At 33.0% G+C, this 15,431-nt stretch overlaps 1 protein-coding gene across 1 annotated transcript in view; it reads left to right on the top strand.

Moving 5' to 3' along the window:
* Positions 1-15,431, top strand: part of GBE1 (1,4-alpha-glucan branching enzyme 1) — a 253,230-nt gene that overhangs the window by 156,568 nt on the left and 81,231 nt on the right. Inside the window, 2 exon segments of the mRNA XM_033134959.1 lie at positions 12,663-12,778; positions 14,919-15,046. Of these exon segments, the coding sequence (XP_032990850.1) occupies positions 12,663-12,778; positions 14,919-15,046 (244 nt within the window).

Here is a 15,431-nt window from a genome sequence, read left to right as displayed (position 1 = left end):
AGGTCCATTACCAGTGATTAGAGAGGAGGAGACTAGGGTTTAGGTTGCAGATTCTAAATGGAAATAAATAGCTTGGCATGGGAAAGCTGACCCCTGATCCAGAACTCCATTGTGGTTATACGAGTAGTAGCATGGTGGTATTCAAGAAGTATTCTATTCAAGAACGTAGTGATCTTTAGCAACAAGAAATAGTTTTGATAAAAGTAGCAGAGTTACTTCTAAGGGACTGAGGAGCCAATACAAAGCTAATCTTAGATGAACAGGCTTCTAACATTCCTTGCTTAAGATACAGTTTCTTCTTATATGTGATCCCTATTTTTTTATACTCTCTACGCTGTCCTACAATAAATTAAAATGGTAACAAATACAAAAATAACAGTAAGAAATGATAACAAAGTCTAACATAAAAAGTTGGATGAATTAAAACAAAGCTGAAGTTTTGAGAAATTTAAATAGAAAGGGTTAAGAGAAAATAAATGATTGTCAATTGCATAATAGGTGACATTTTTTTGATTAAGAGCAATTGAAAATAAATAACATGATTTTTAAATTGGACTAACATTTGGACAACTAAAATGATATAAACAAGATAACATGCAAAATAAATTAAAGGTAAAATACATAAAAATTAATTTAAATAAAATGACAAATGAATAAAGCAGCTGTGTGCATTACCAAATTAAAAACAGAAAAAAAGTCAGCCTTTTATGCAGAGGCAAACAGCACTTTTCTCTCCCTTTTAGACAGCGACAGCTATCCAGGGAAATCTCTTATAAAAAGCTTTTTACTCTTTTGAATAAAACTTATAAGACTCTAATTCGAAATGCCTTTTTTAATTTCTGGGAGGCCTAAATGCTTCCTCCCCCTTGTCTGTGCATGGTTTCCCACAGTAAATTAAATAACCGGGAGGGGCCAGGAGGTGTAATACGCAGAATAACAGACTGAGAGGCCTGATTTCTAAGTCCGGGCTTTTGCTCCTATGTCTCATTTATTCTTTCATTTTATATTGATTTACTATGTGGCTTCTAAGTGCCAGGTAGTTGGCTAGGCCAGTGGGATACAGCAGCAACAAAACAAACATTACACCTATCCCTCAGAGACATGGATTTCTTATGTTGGAAAAAATTACCATATTTTGCCACGTATAACACGCACTGTTTTGCCCAAATTTGTGAGGAAAAAATAAGGATGCACATATACATGGGTAGTACTAATTGCGAATCTATATAAATGTTTTTAATTCTTTTATTTATTCTTAGAGTTAAAAGTGTAAAAATAGATAAATAGCTAAAATTCTTTATAATACAAAAAATAAGTGTACCTAAATATAAACAAATAAGAAATTGCATTAAAAAATTAAAATGAAAGATTATTTCCCCTGAAAGTTTGGGCCAAAGACATGGGAGCACATTCTACATAGGAGCACATTATGCATGGCAAAATACAGTAATAATAAATGAAAAAAAACTGCTACATAGTGTTACATATGTAACACTGTTGTGTTCTGTTACATGTGTAATTGCTATGTAGAAAATAAAAGAGAAAAAAATTGAAGAAATAATAAGCCAGAAAAAAGATCACAGTATCAATTGCTACGTAGAAAATAAAAGAGAAAATTTAAAGAAATAATAAGCCAGAAAAAAGATCACAGTATCACTTAAGTGGGAAGCAAAATATAAATGAGGATGAGGTGGTTGATAGAGTAACGGTGTGCAGAGAAGGCTTGTCAGATATCATATTTGAGTGAAATGTGCTTGACATTGGAGCTGGGCCAGAGAATTCCAGGCAGAGGTATGAAGTCCCCCTGTGGCCAAGATGAGCTTGATTGTGCTTGAAGAACAGAAAGAAGGCTACAATAGCTGCTGCTTCATGGAGAGGAGAAAGTCATAATATTAAACTGGTGGCGGATCATATCAGACTTTGTAACCAGAACTGTAGACTGAGTTTTATTGCAAGTGAAATGGGACTTTACTTAATGGGGCCGGGTCACTGTGACTGGGCAGGATTTGGGGCTGATAGGTTACGATTTTTCGCCTGGCTGCACTCTGTACATTTGCAGAGTGTCTGGGCATGGTCAACCTACTTGTATATTATATATGAAATTCTAGGTGGGTGGCTTTAGCAGTTTATCCTGTGTCATTATGTGTGAAAATAATCCTAAAACATTCCATGAAACTTTAAAACAATTTTGTATCTTTTTTGAAAAAGCTCATTTTGTAAAAGCACAGGCTAAATTCTCCTCAAGCTTTTCAGCAGATATCCTGATGTTCTGAGGAGCATAAGCTTTTATTCCCCAGGCCTGCATCCAGGCAAATGCAGTTCCATTTCGTCTATTGTTTTATCTTTTACAAACATGTCAATGTTCATTTTACTCTAGAGGATATTTGTATTTATTTCATTTTAAATAGCTCTTTAAATTGCTATCAAGAAGCAGATATGCAGAGCAGTCAGCCATCTTGATCCCACAATGAGAGACCTGATTTCAAATTCTGACGTCATCACTGGTCAGCTGTGTATGGCCATGGAAGTTACAAACTAGCACTGGTAAAATGTGAATTTTAATTGTGGGAATCAGCAAACTATGGCCCAATCTATTCAAATCTACTGCCTGTTTTGGTAAATAAAGTTTTATTGAAATGTAGCCATGCCCATTCCTTTCCATATTGCCTGTGACCTTTTTCACCCAATAGCAGCAGAGGTGAGTCATTTTGACATTGACCAAGACCTTATGTGACCCATCAGGCCTAAAATGTTTACATCTGGCTTAAAAAAAAAAAAAAGTTTGCTAAACCTTGCTGTAGTGCCTATTTCTGAGGGCTGTTGGAATTCCAGGTAAGCATTCAGTATGTATTTGCAGTTATTAGAATTTTAAAAATTCATTTGTTCTCTTCCAAATCATCAGGTCAAATTGACTCTCATGAAGAGGCACCATTGCTTATGTGTATCTTGGGGGGTAAAACACCCAGGCTCAAGTAGTCTGTTTTTAAAGTAGTCATATTTTGATGACACTTGCATATTTCTGCATTAATAACACTCCTGGATGTTGGAAGTTCTATTTTGCCTACTAATCTGTCCTTAGCATGGATATTATAAATTATATATGTAAAAGTTCTTGGCTATATTACAGCAATATGGGTAGATTGTTAAATTAATCATTGCAGAACCCTTTGAAAATCTAGGCAGCAATGTGCAAATGCAAAATTTATAACTGGAGCAAACAAAAAGGAGCTGATGATTCCTTAAGGATACTGATGTTTTTGTGGTTTCTTCCTTTTGTTGTCATCACCAGAGATTTATATAACTTTTGGGGAAATTTTCAATATTTAATCATAAGCACTTTTATTCCAATGTAAGCTATACATACAGGCCAATCTGAATTTAGTCTAACTAGAGGCAGGACATAAAACTTTTTAAAAAAATTGGGGCATATGTTTGCATGAATGCCCACGGGTGTTTTTGACTTCTAATAAGCAATGTCATGTATTTATAAGGAAATATGGTTAGTGAAGAATTTAATGACTTTACTTTTCATAGTGGAAACATGTTATAAAATGTCCCTAAACAGGGACTGTAGACTGTGAGGGAAGAGGAAGAAGATAATCTTTCATTTGAGTGTTCCAACTAAATAATTTCTTATTTAGTTTTCTTCATGAAAAGAACCTTTTCTAAAAGCCTACCTCATACTAATTACAGAGGCACTTTTGTAGCTGTCCAGAATATCACAATCATTGTTTAAGATGCATTTATTCCAGTGAAGTAAAGAGTTTTATTGTTTTTAATTTCCATTTCCTATTTCAATGACTCTGAAAATGGGATTTCTTAAGTAATATATATTATTTGTTTTTTAACTGCTTCAGAGTTAATGTTGGGTTTAAAAAATAAATGTTTATTATTTGAGTTCTTTAGCTTTCTAGGTACGTTATAAATTCAGTTCAGGTCGTTTGTTTAAAAATAATTTTAAAAAGGTATAGAACATGGTTCCTACCACAGATATTTATGGTTAAGCTGGTAAGACCAGATTTAATATTCTGTTGTGTTCCATATAGCGCTGATATAAGAATTGCCAGGAAGATAGTGTGATTGCATATTCTGGGATTTGAATAATGGGTAGAGTTTGGATTAGGAGATGAATGACAAGTAGTTCTTAGATTTGATTTTTTTTTTTTTTTTTTTTGCGAGAGCAGGCTTATGGTTTTGGTTTGGTTTTTGAGTGTGCATGTTTATTTTTCCAGGTTATCTAAAATTCTGTTATTTCCTAAAGAGAGTATGTGATGTGATAAACCGTTAGGGCTGGATTATGTTTGCATATAGTGAAATGATTCAAATTATTGAGTCTGTGTCCTGAAACTTAGAAAATTTTTTATCTTGAATAAAGTATTCATTTAATAAAACAATTTAAGAAATTAGAAGAACAATAATCTAGCATCCTCTTTTCAAAAACGAGCACACTACGGTTCAGAGAGGTTATGTGTTTATACTAATTTTGCAAAATTGGCTAGAATATAGTTTTGTTGACATCCTTGTCAGACATGGATTGGTAGCTTTTCTGAACTAAATAAAGTGATTTCCCATGAATTTGAATGGATGATACAGTGTGCAATTCATTCTGCAGACCTCAACTTTCAATATCACTTTCTGAGAAGCAGAGCTTCACTTCCCTTGACTAGGTTAACAGGTCTCAATACAGTGTCACTACCATATCTCCCTCGTATTCTTTATCACTATAATGAAATGTGCTTGTTTATTATTTTAAGGTGTCTGTCTGTTTTGATTTGCAGCAGTAATTTCATTTTATAGATAAGGCAGGATTTTAATCTTGTTTGAAAACGTGAATATGTGTGTATCTATATACCTATGTCAGTATGTATGTTTATGTAATTAGCTAACCTATAGTGATTTATTTAGAAGAACATGCCTCGTTCAGATGAGGTATGTAAAAATTTCGCATAACACCTCGCTTGTGTTTCATTATAGGGCAAGACCTACCTTGGCTTTCTGCTTTCTGGTCTGTAGGCTGCTCAGTGTTTTGGGGTTTGTTCTACTTTGGAAAAGATGTATATTTTATAAGAATTAATACTTGGAAAAACACCTATGATAACCATCTTTGTGAGAAAGCAGAGGAATCTGAACCAGTTTAAAAATAAATGATATGAAAATTTATTAATTTCTTAATCAGGTAATCATTATCAGATTGATTGTTGTTAGTTGTTTCAGATCGACCAAGAATTTGGTCTTTCTTTTATATGAGAACAAGAATTTTCACTTTTGCTCTTACTGTTGATCCCTTACTATAACACACACACACACACACCACACACACACACACACACCACTTGCTCTCACTCACATGACAAGACATGCACACGTATGCACACACATACATAGGTATTCTCTTTCAAGTTTACCTTTTCCTAATTTGAGCAGGTAACCAAGCTTGTCAGGAATGAAGATTAAATTAGAGAAAAAAGAGACTTGAAAATTTCTCAAGTCAAGTACAGTAAGCCCTCACTTTATGTCATTGATGGAAACTGCAACTTGAAGCGAAACAACATATAACAAAACCAATTTTTCCATAGGCTAATTGATATAAACAAGAGTTAAATTCCGATGGCATCATTCTGGTCACAGAACATCACCAAACTTCTAAATAAAGACCCCAAACACTTCTAATATTAGACATTGAAATACATGTGAGCTATATATGCATTTATGAAAGATTAATAAAAACAAGTAACATCATTTTCTAATCCTCTTATTCCAGTTCAAGGTCATGGGTGGCCAGAGCCTATCACTGCCATTCAGGGCACAAGGTGGGATCCCATCTTGGACAGGAAGGCTTTCCATTGCAGGGGTACGCACACTTACCCACACTCATTCAGACTGGGACAATTTAAAGAAGCCAGTTCACCTCACTGTGCACAGCTTGGGATATGGGAGGAAACTGAAGTCACTGGGAAAAACCCACACAGGCCTGGGGGAAAGGTGCAAACTCCACACAAACAGTGGTCCTGGCCAGGAATTGATTTTTTTCCCCTTATCAGTGTTATAAAGAAATAATGAGGAAGATAACAACAGTAATTGAGGACCTGCTATATTTTTTTTCAGTAAAAGTATAATTGGAAACATTTAGCATGTAAGATACAATATGTTATCCTTTCCTACTTATTTCCTAGAGGATACCTGAATCGACTTATAGATAATACATATAGAGGTAAATTTAATATAATATTTAATAAACTAAGTACAACCCAGGCCTTAAGGAAAAGAAATGATTCATTGTAATAATGAAAATAGATAACTGGACTCAGTGGATATAATATGATTAAACAGTACATTAATTTATATAACAAAGTTGTGTAGGTGGAAATCCAGAAAATCGTGAGTGTGATATTGAAAACTGCAAAATAACCTCATAATAACTACCTGTTTCTGAAATTTATATTATTATAGCTATTTAGTAGCTGAATTAACAATTTGTCTCACAAGTTTGTGCTGCTTGCTACCTAATTTTATTTGAAATTAATACAACAGTAGCCTCAATATAATTCTTAGTGTCTAAAATCCCAGATACATTTTATTGTAGATGATACTACTATCTAGTATTAGATACGAATAATCAATTTTTGATCATGTTAAGCTTTTCTCAATCAATTTTTATTGACCGAAAAAGTATAATTTCAATTGACAAAGTATAAGCAAAAATATAACTTTTCCTTTATTGGTTAATTTAATTAAAATTAAATTGATAGTTGGGTTTGATTTTTTAAAAATAGAGTAAGCAGTTAGATATTACTTGCTTTTCAAAAATGGCATTTTATTTAGAGTGTCTTCCTTAAAAAACATTACTTTAATTGTAATCTAAGACTCTGTGCTTTTATTTGACTTGCCATACCTCTCTCATAAAAGAAAATGTGTACCTTCTTTGCTCAAGGTCAGTCTACTGCCTCAGTTGCAATACCCAAATTAAAACGTGTTTTTTTGCGTCATGATTTTATGACGTACTGTTTAATAGCCATTCATCTTCAAAAAACTGTCGAACTGCTGGGGCAGCCAGATGGTTCAGTTGGTTAGAGTGCGAGCCCTTAACGACAAGGTTGCTGGTTTGATTCCCACACGGGCCAGTGAACTGCGCCTTCCGCAACAAGATTGAAAACAACGACTTGACTTGTAGCTGAGCTGTGCCTCCCACAACTAGATTGAAAAAACGAAGACTTGACATCCTGGAAAAACATACCGTTTCCCAATATTCCCCAATAATTAAAAAACAACAACAAAAACAACAAAAAACACAAAAACAACAACAAAAACTATTGAACAGCTAAGAGGAATATGTAATTTTTCTTCATATTTTTGTGGCCACTTTAATAATGTCCCCTATATATTACTGTACAATATTAGTAGATTTAGTACCATCTAGTGGACTAAGTTGCTTATTTTGAAAATCCCAGGAGTTATTAAGGACCACCAATAAATACAACATTAGTTTGAATTACAAAAATCTAACTTCATCTAATAAATGTTGTTGTATCTGGTTATACTTTCTTGCTGAGAAAATGTGAGTATGTTTTGTTTTGGTATAAAGTTCATTGGCAAAATGTGAGACGATCAATAGTTTTTGATTTTAGAGATATATCCTGAAAAACTTACCACTGGAATTATCTGTGTGACAAAATTTCCTTAATAAATCCTCATTACTTGATTGCAGGTTGAATATTTCAGACATCTAAACCAATTAGAATCCTGATTATTTTGATTGCCAGAAATCCTTAAATGTATATTATTCATCGATATATTCAGTTTTTATATCAGACACCTGTGATTTAAATATTTTTAGTGGCTTATGATTCACAGGAAAGTCAGCTGCATTTCATTATTTTTTCTGGATTTTAGGGATTTTGCTTTTGCTTCATAAAAAGTGTGAGTAAGCTAGTCAATCTACTGTCGGCAGTATGGACATAATATTAACTTCTAACTTATTTGTTAATTAGTTTACTATAATAATGCTGATACTAAAACAGGTTACTTCGCATACATATTCATGCTTCCATTAATTTATGTTTTTGGCATCACCTTCTAAAAGGCAACATCTAACTCCTCCAATTGTTTGGAAACTAGGCTGCCCTGTGGTTTCTAAGGATAGGCTTTGAAAGCTTTGTGTCAATGGAGTAATCTTAAAATCAAAATCCCACCTTGTCTGCTGGAACACACCGAAGTAAAACTGTGCTCTTAAATTCTGCTTTATGTTTTTATGGGACTCTAATCAGCTAGCTATATCAACTCTGTCATGGACTGTTTGATGGCATTTTGAGATAGAAAAAGTAAATTGCCTTTTTTTATTGTACTCTTTGCCAGACATTTTCATACTTTGACTCAAGTGGAGGTGATTCAATTCAGTTGAGGTGATTCAATTCTTTCATGACTACAGAGCATTTTGAGTAATATTTCTAATTCTGTCATAATGTGAAATACATAATTACTCTTCTTCTCATCCCCCATTCCCCCAATAAAGAAGAAAAATGGAATTTATGGGTACGAAATTTGAACATCATGGAAGTAGAAGTAGTAATAGACATCTTTCAGAAATATGTATTTCCATTGATACATTTCCCTTAAGCTTGTTCTAGTGTTCTGTTTAAAAGGCAAGTCTTAGATTCAGTGAACTAGTTCATTTATGTCCAAGCGTAATGATTTTATTATCCATGTGACTGTTACAAGGTAGAATAACAAAACAGAGTACTTCAGCCAGAGGTCCCCAAGTATTTTGATTTTTAATGTATGTTTAAGATACTTTCACTTGCTTTTGGGATATGAGTTCCTCTGAGATAATGGGAAGTAGCTTTTTTCTCCAGGAACCTGTAGTATTTGTAATTATATAAGAAATGTTAGGCTCTGCTTTTGTGTAACATAGCACAACTAAGACTGCTGTCCTCAGAAATGCCTGCTTGCAAGGTTGGCCCTTGGCTAGCAGCTGGGAACTCTTGGATTTCTGGAGGGTTCTCACCATTCCCAGAACTGGAAACAGTGGCTGACTGTGCCTGAATGCTTCATAGAAACAATGCGTCTTCTGTTGAAGTCCCACTTTACTTCTGGGAGGCTAGATTTTGATGCGTGTTGGCTGGAAACGGAGTCTCTAATGAGTTTCCCTGGTGGACATTTTACAAGCATTGTGACAATTGGCTGCTGGAGGAATTAAGTGTGACTCTGTCAGTAGAGGACTTTTGGAAGCATACTCCTGGACTCCTCCTCACTTTGCCCCATGCGTTTCTCCCTTTGCTGGTTTTGCTTTTCATCCTTTTGCTGTAATAAATCAGCCATGAGCACAGCTATATGCTGAGCCCTGTGACTCTTCCTAGCGAATCACTGAACTTGGAAGTCCTCTGGAGGAGCCCTCATCCAGCTCTCCTATTGTAATTTAAGTGATCTGGGGTACATATTTTTATGTAATAATGAAATATATGGTCTATATTAAATCAGATGCTTACCTACTATAAGAAAAAGAAGAAAGAAAACTGCATCTTCATTCCATTGACACTATAAATGCTCAGTGACCTACTATTTTTCAACTTTGAGTTCTGGATTGTGTTCATGCAAGTACTTATGTGTATGCTCTGGTTATTTTATAGACGCAGACCTCAGTCCTCCTGGGTTTCTCAAGCCCTGATTTTATGATCTAATTACAAGCAATCTGTGTTTTAAAATTAGTTTCAATGGGACACCAAGTTTACAGAGAATGTATTATTCTGTCTAGATTTATCATGCTAAGACATACAAAATTTGGACCACAGAAATACTGGGAACGGATTTATGAGTCTCTCTTTCCCCCTTTTTCCTGCACTAGTAGTTCATTTTTTTTTCTTAAACGAAGGCTAATTATTTATAAAATGTGCAGTTTATTTATAAAACTAGTTTTTTTTTGTTTTTTAACTTAAGTCCACTTAGTAATCTAGTATCAGAAAATATATGCAGAGAATAAACATTTTTAACTTTTGCTTTCCATTTGCTCTGCTATTAACTTTAAAATTTTAGATATGATTTTAGTTTTCCTGAATGTATGTATGTATTTAAATTTTTTTTAAAAAATAAAACTTTCTAGATTTTGTTTCTTTACTTTGTTGTAGATAGTTTGCTCCTCTGTAAAATTTTATGTATCTCTTTCTATCTATAGACAACACATCTATGTTATGTTTCACTAATACATAAAATATAATAAAATAAATAATTTTGAAAGCACTACAAGTTTGACTTATTCCTATCAATTTAATCTTGTGAATTTTTTTTGGATTATTTATTTTGTTTAGACAGTGTTTCAGGATAAAAGCATTATAGAGGTCTAAAGAATATAATTCAGTATTTTTTAACCCCTCAGAACTGTTTAATTAGTTGCTCCATTGCCATCATTGTTTTGTTCTGAGTATCATAGGAAATTTTTTTTTCCGTTCACCCATGCCAAGAATCTGTCTACTCATGTAATTACAGCTGAATATGTGTTTTTCTTTTAATATGTTAAATGCGGCTTATTACTCCGTTAGGTCAATAAGAAAGTAAATATTGTAGTAGCAGGAATCAGTAGAACATTTAGTAACTCTGCCCTTAATCAACTATGTAATACTAGGCAATGCTTTCTTTTAATTTATTAAATTCACATCATTCTCCTTTTCTGTTTTTATTAAATTATCATATCGTTAGCTCGCTCTTTGTTTGTTTCCCTTTATCTTTGTAGATATTAGGATACAGGTTTTACACTTGAACCTGTGTCTATCTGCAAAACATTCAGTCCATGATATTTAATGTTAGAAACTGACAGCAAATGTCCACAAGTCCAAGCCGGCGATATAAATGAGTAAATAGAGTTGGTATAAGAAAATGAGGAGTGGAAAAAGTTAAAAAATTCATGTTTCATCTACATTACTTCTGAAAAATTGAAAGTAGTCTGCAAACTAAACGGTGTGCATCAGATCTGGCCCAGGCACCGTTTGCGATCTCTGGTTTACATATTTATATCTTCATACATCGACCCAAGATACTGAGTATTTAAACAGGTTTGGTTCCAAATCTATGGTATTTTTGGCTAAAAATGTCTTTCAATTTACTTTTTAGAAGTAAAATATACATTACCTGTTATATGACCAGATTAGAAACGTATGGCCTTTTCAAAAAATGGTTGACCGAGGATTATTGATACGCCAATTTCATGTCTTCTTTCTGAAATAGTCATATAGCCACCTTGTTAAATGTATAGATATGCTTCATTTCAATTTTGTTGTAAACCGAAAATTGCTCTTAAAAAATAAAGTTTATTCATTTAAAAAAATTCATTACTAGAAATTCCTGTACAAAACAGAAACTTTTGATCTTGTTCAGTTGTAGAATACCTCTTTGGTTTTACCTATTTATTTTTGTTAAACAGAATTTTTTCCTTAAACCTTAAATGAATATGCAGTGATAGAAACTTGAGAAATTCTACTTCCATCATGGCTTGCATCTAACAATCTTGAATTTCCTTCCTTGCTTCCTTTCGTATCTACTGGATTGCTTGGATTTCTGTTTTTTTGTTTGTTTGTTTTTTTGTTATTGTAACTTTTATTTTGTTTTTAAAACTTAAAGTAACTTATTTAAAGCTGTTAATTACTGACAACACTAATCTTTCCCCAAAGTTTAGATTTACAATTCCAGAATTGATTGTGACGACTTAATCTCCACTTATGTCAGATTGCTCTTTAATATATGGAAGGTTTAAAAAATACATAAATTTCAACTGAGTTAAAGATTTGCATACACTATTACTGCTTTGTCATTAAACTAAATGAGGTTTTAAAGTCTTAAAACCACAGTTGTAATAAGATAGAGAACTCAACCATAACTGTGCGACTAAAGAAAATACTAATTGATGATGCCCTCTTTTCAATTGTCCGAAATAGGCTTGTCTCATGCAGCGTTTTTAATTGAGTTATAACAGTTCTCTTTTTTTTTCCTTCCTGTTTTTATAGCTCTAGGAGTCTTTAACTTGTAAAACATTTTACTTTATTAAACATGTGTTTTTTAGTAATTAGGTCTTTTTTTACCCCCACAAGGCAATAGTTTAGTAAATGTAATATGGCTTATCATGTGGTTAATTTTAAGTTTCTTTTTTTTCTTTTACTTTTTATTCTGAATTGTATTTTGAAATTGTAGAATGGGGAAATATTTTAAGCAGACAGACATTCAAGGCAGTTTTTCTACTGATAGTGCAGTTATATTTTCTAAAAGCAGAAACTATGTAATTATGGTGATATTACATGAAAAATCTTGTTGAAAAATTTTGAGATAAGTATAGTTTTGTTTTTTTGTTTGTTCTTTTTAAGCACTACTATGTAGTCATCACTGTATGGTTGCTGATGACATAACATTGAATCAGGCAGAGTCACTGTACTTTGGACCTGACTTACCCACGTTTTTCTCAGTTTTCTTAGATATTAAGTGATTTTAATAATTTTTCCTTTTTGAAGGAGTTTCATCAAGCAAATGAGATCAATCTAGTAGTTTTCAGATTTTTTGGTATCTCTTTGAACATCATGATTCCTGAGATAGAGATATTTTAATAAATACTCTTAGCAAATGATATATAGGAAATTAAGGAAAAACCATATACCGTTGTGCTTAAATATATTTCTCTAATATTTTAGCTGGGAAGTTTTAAGATTCCTTTTGTCAAACATCAGATGGTGGCTGGAAGAATATGGCTTTGATGGATTTCGTTTTGATGGTGTTACATCCATGCTCTATCATCACCATGGAATCGGTACGTAACTGATCTACGTATTACAGACATAACTAATGATTTTGTTATCTTTTTTTATTGGCAAATTCAATCAGTTTTGGGGTTCAGTGGCAGAAGCTACAGTGACTATTACTGTTGGCTTGATTTTTATCTGTTCCATCGTATGTCTTTTCTCTAGTCACTTCGATCACTTTTTGGCAAGAGGTTGGATATAATTACATTTTGTATGTAAATAAAAAGTAGTGATTTTCTTTTAAATATATTTACTTAATAATATGCCATTCTTAATATGTAGCTTTCTTCTAAAAATGTTTTCTAAGGAAACCATTTATTCCAGCACCCTCAAGATGTGAACATGACAGCGTTTTCGATGAAAAATAAATAACAAAAATAATAAATAAGAATATTTGTGGGAATGTGTGGGTTCCTGCATATTAAACATTGAAGAAAACATGCATATTTTAAGTACAGATATACTCAGTTAAAATTAAATTGTAAATTAATTTGTAATTAAAATGTTAATCAGAGATCTTCAATTTAAACGTTGTATAAAGAAGTGGGATCATAGAATCCTAATCAGTATATACCATGGCAAACAATAATTTTATGTTAATGGCCAAATATTTGCTGGCAACAACCAATCCAAAAAAAAAGGGACTTTAGATTGTAAATCTTGAAAAGTGGCTGCCAGGAAAAGAAGCTATGTTCAATTATGCTGCTATCTGCAAATCATGCAGCATAATCATGGAGATGTCCCCATGCAATGTTCCTGGGAATGAAGTTCGGTCTATGAAACATGACAGGTTTCATTCACATCCTCCAGTTGGGAGAGAAGCTTATTTAGGGGATGAAAAAAGCAAGTACGGCAAAATTCAAGAAAGATCCTCTCCTAGGATAAAACATCTCAAGCTCTTGCAGAACCTCCTTCTGCTGAGGACGAGGTATTTTCCAAGGAATTATGGAGTTGGGGAAATGAACTGAAATCCATACATATAGACATGCTTTGTATGGGTAAGCAGCCCAAGAAATGTAAAGAAAAGCATTCTGATTTAATTAACGTTTCCCCCTTTTAAACGATGAGGAAAAAAATAAAACAACAAACAAAACTGAAACTGCATTGCAAAAGAACACATACCAAAAAAAAAAAAAATTGAGATTAAACAATTAACATTAAGACAGAGAGTGTTTAATTTATAAAATTCAGTAACAAAGAGAAATTCATTATGTGACAACTAGAAATAAAAATCAATTACCTGCATGGATGAAAAAAAGAATGGCTGGATTCCTACTACTTTGTTGCCGACAGTTACGTCTACAGAATTCTTAGGGAAGGAAAATGTGTCCAAGAAATTGATAGCTGAATAACCATTGAGGTATAAATTTTAAATATCTTAAAACTAAAACTTCAGAATAATAATAATTATGGAATATAACTTCCATAATTACACTTGGAAATATCCTTCAGTTATGAAATTCAGCAAACTGAAAAAAGTGAGTCAAATAATAAAGAACTTATATATAAGGAAATGGTGGGAAAAGGCAGATGCTCAGCACTAGTTTGAGTTAATTAAAATAAGAGCACAAGTGAAGAAGTAGAAAGTAAATGGTATAACCTCAGTAAATGTTGGGGGAAGAGGAGGTTGAAGGATGTTGAAGAATGTTAAACTCATTTTATCGTCATAGGAAATCCATATTGCATAAATTGAAGCACATATTTAAAATAATATGAACATCAATTTTGTGGTATATTTCGTACTTGCTTTACTTCAGAGGGGTCAAATAGAAGCTAGCTAACATTAACATCTCCTGACATGTATCTAAAAGCTGTATCTAAAAGTTGAATTTTAGAATTTCTTTTGATGTCGTTTTTTTCTGCTTTAAAATTCAGTTAAAATTAAAAATTTTAAATCGAAGTGATTTTGTTTCTTTGCTTTTGTAAAACAAAAAGTGAATTGCAGGGCGGTCTGAACTCTGAATGTTGATATGGATTACTTTTCTAAGTTAGATTATGTATTTGCTGATGATGACGTTATGTGGTATTCAGGCTCTTTCCACTTTGCTATGATAACAAAACTGATGTCAACAAACTGGTGGGGTCCTCTATGCACAGTTAAGATTGCATGCTAACATAATGCATCCATATTGTTTTCCTTTTCTCTAGGTCAAGGTTTCTCAGGTGGTTACCATGAATATTTTGGACTACAAGTAGATGAAGATGCCTTAGTTTATCTCATGTTGGCAAATCATTTGGCTCACACATTGTATCCGGATTCAATAACCATAGCAGAGGTAAAGCCATAATGATCTCTACCAACTCTCTGACCCCCTTTGTATAGAACATTTTGTCAGCATATAGTATTTGAACAATTAATCTCATGTTGTCAATAATTGCATCACTAAAATTGTATCTTGACTTCAGTACAGCTACCTTGTGTGGGTAGCACATTGTTTAGAATTCACTGTTTTCCTATGAGGAGGTAGTGTACACTAATTACTTGTCATTGCTCTGTTAAAAAAGAAAATGCCTGTGTTTAGAAAGTAATATATCCTCATCAGTGGACAGGTCCTTGTGCCATGAGACCTCGAGCAGAGAAAAGAATCAACTATCCATGTGCTTCTATTTATTTATATATTTTCTTTTCTTCTTGAATCATTGGAGATGGCATGGATCTCT

The sequence above is a fragment of the Rhinolophus ferrumequinum genome, chromosome 2, assembly GCF_004115265.2.
Source record: "Rhinolophus ferrumequinum isolate MPI-CBG mRhiFer1 chromosome 2, mRhiFer1_v1.p, whole genome shotgun sequence".
Classification (NCBI taxonomy): domain Eukaryota; kingdom Metazoa; phylum Chordata; class Mammalia; order Chiroptera; family Rhinolophidae; genus Rhinolophus; species Rhinolophus ferrumequinum.
This window is presented reverse-complemented; position numbering and strand designations above follow the sequence as displayed.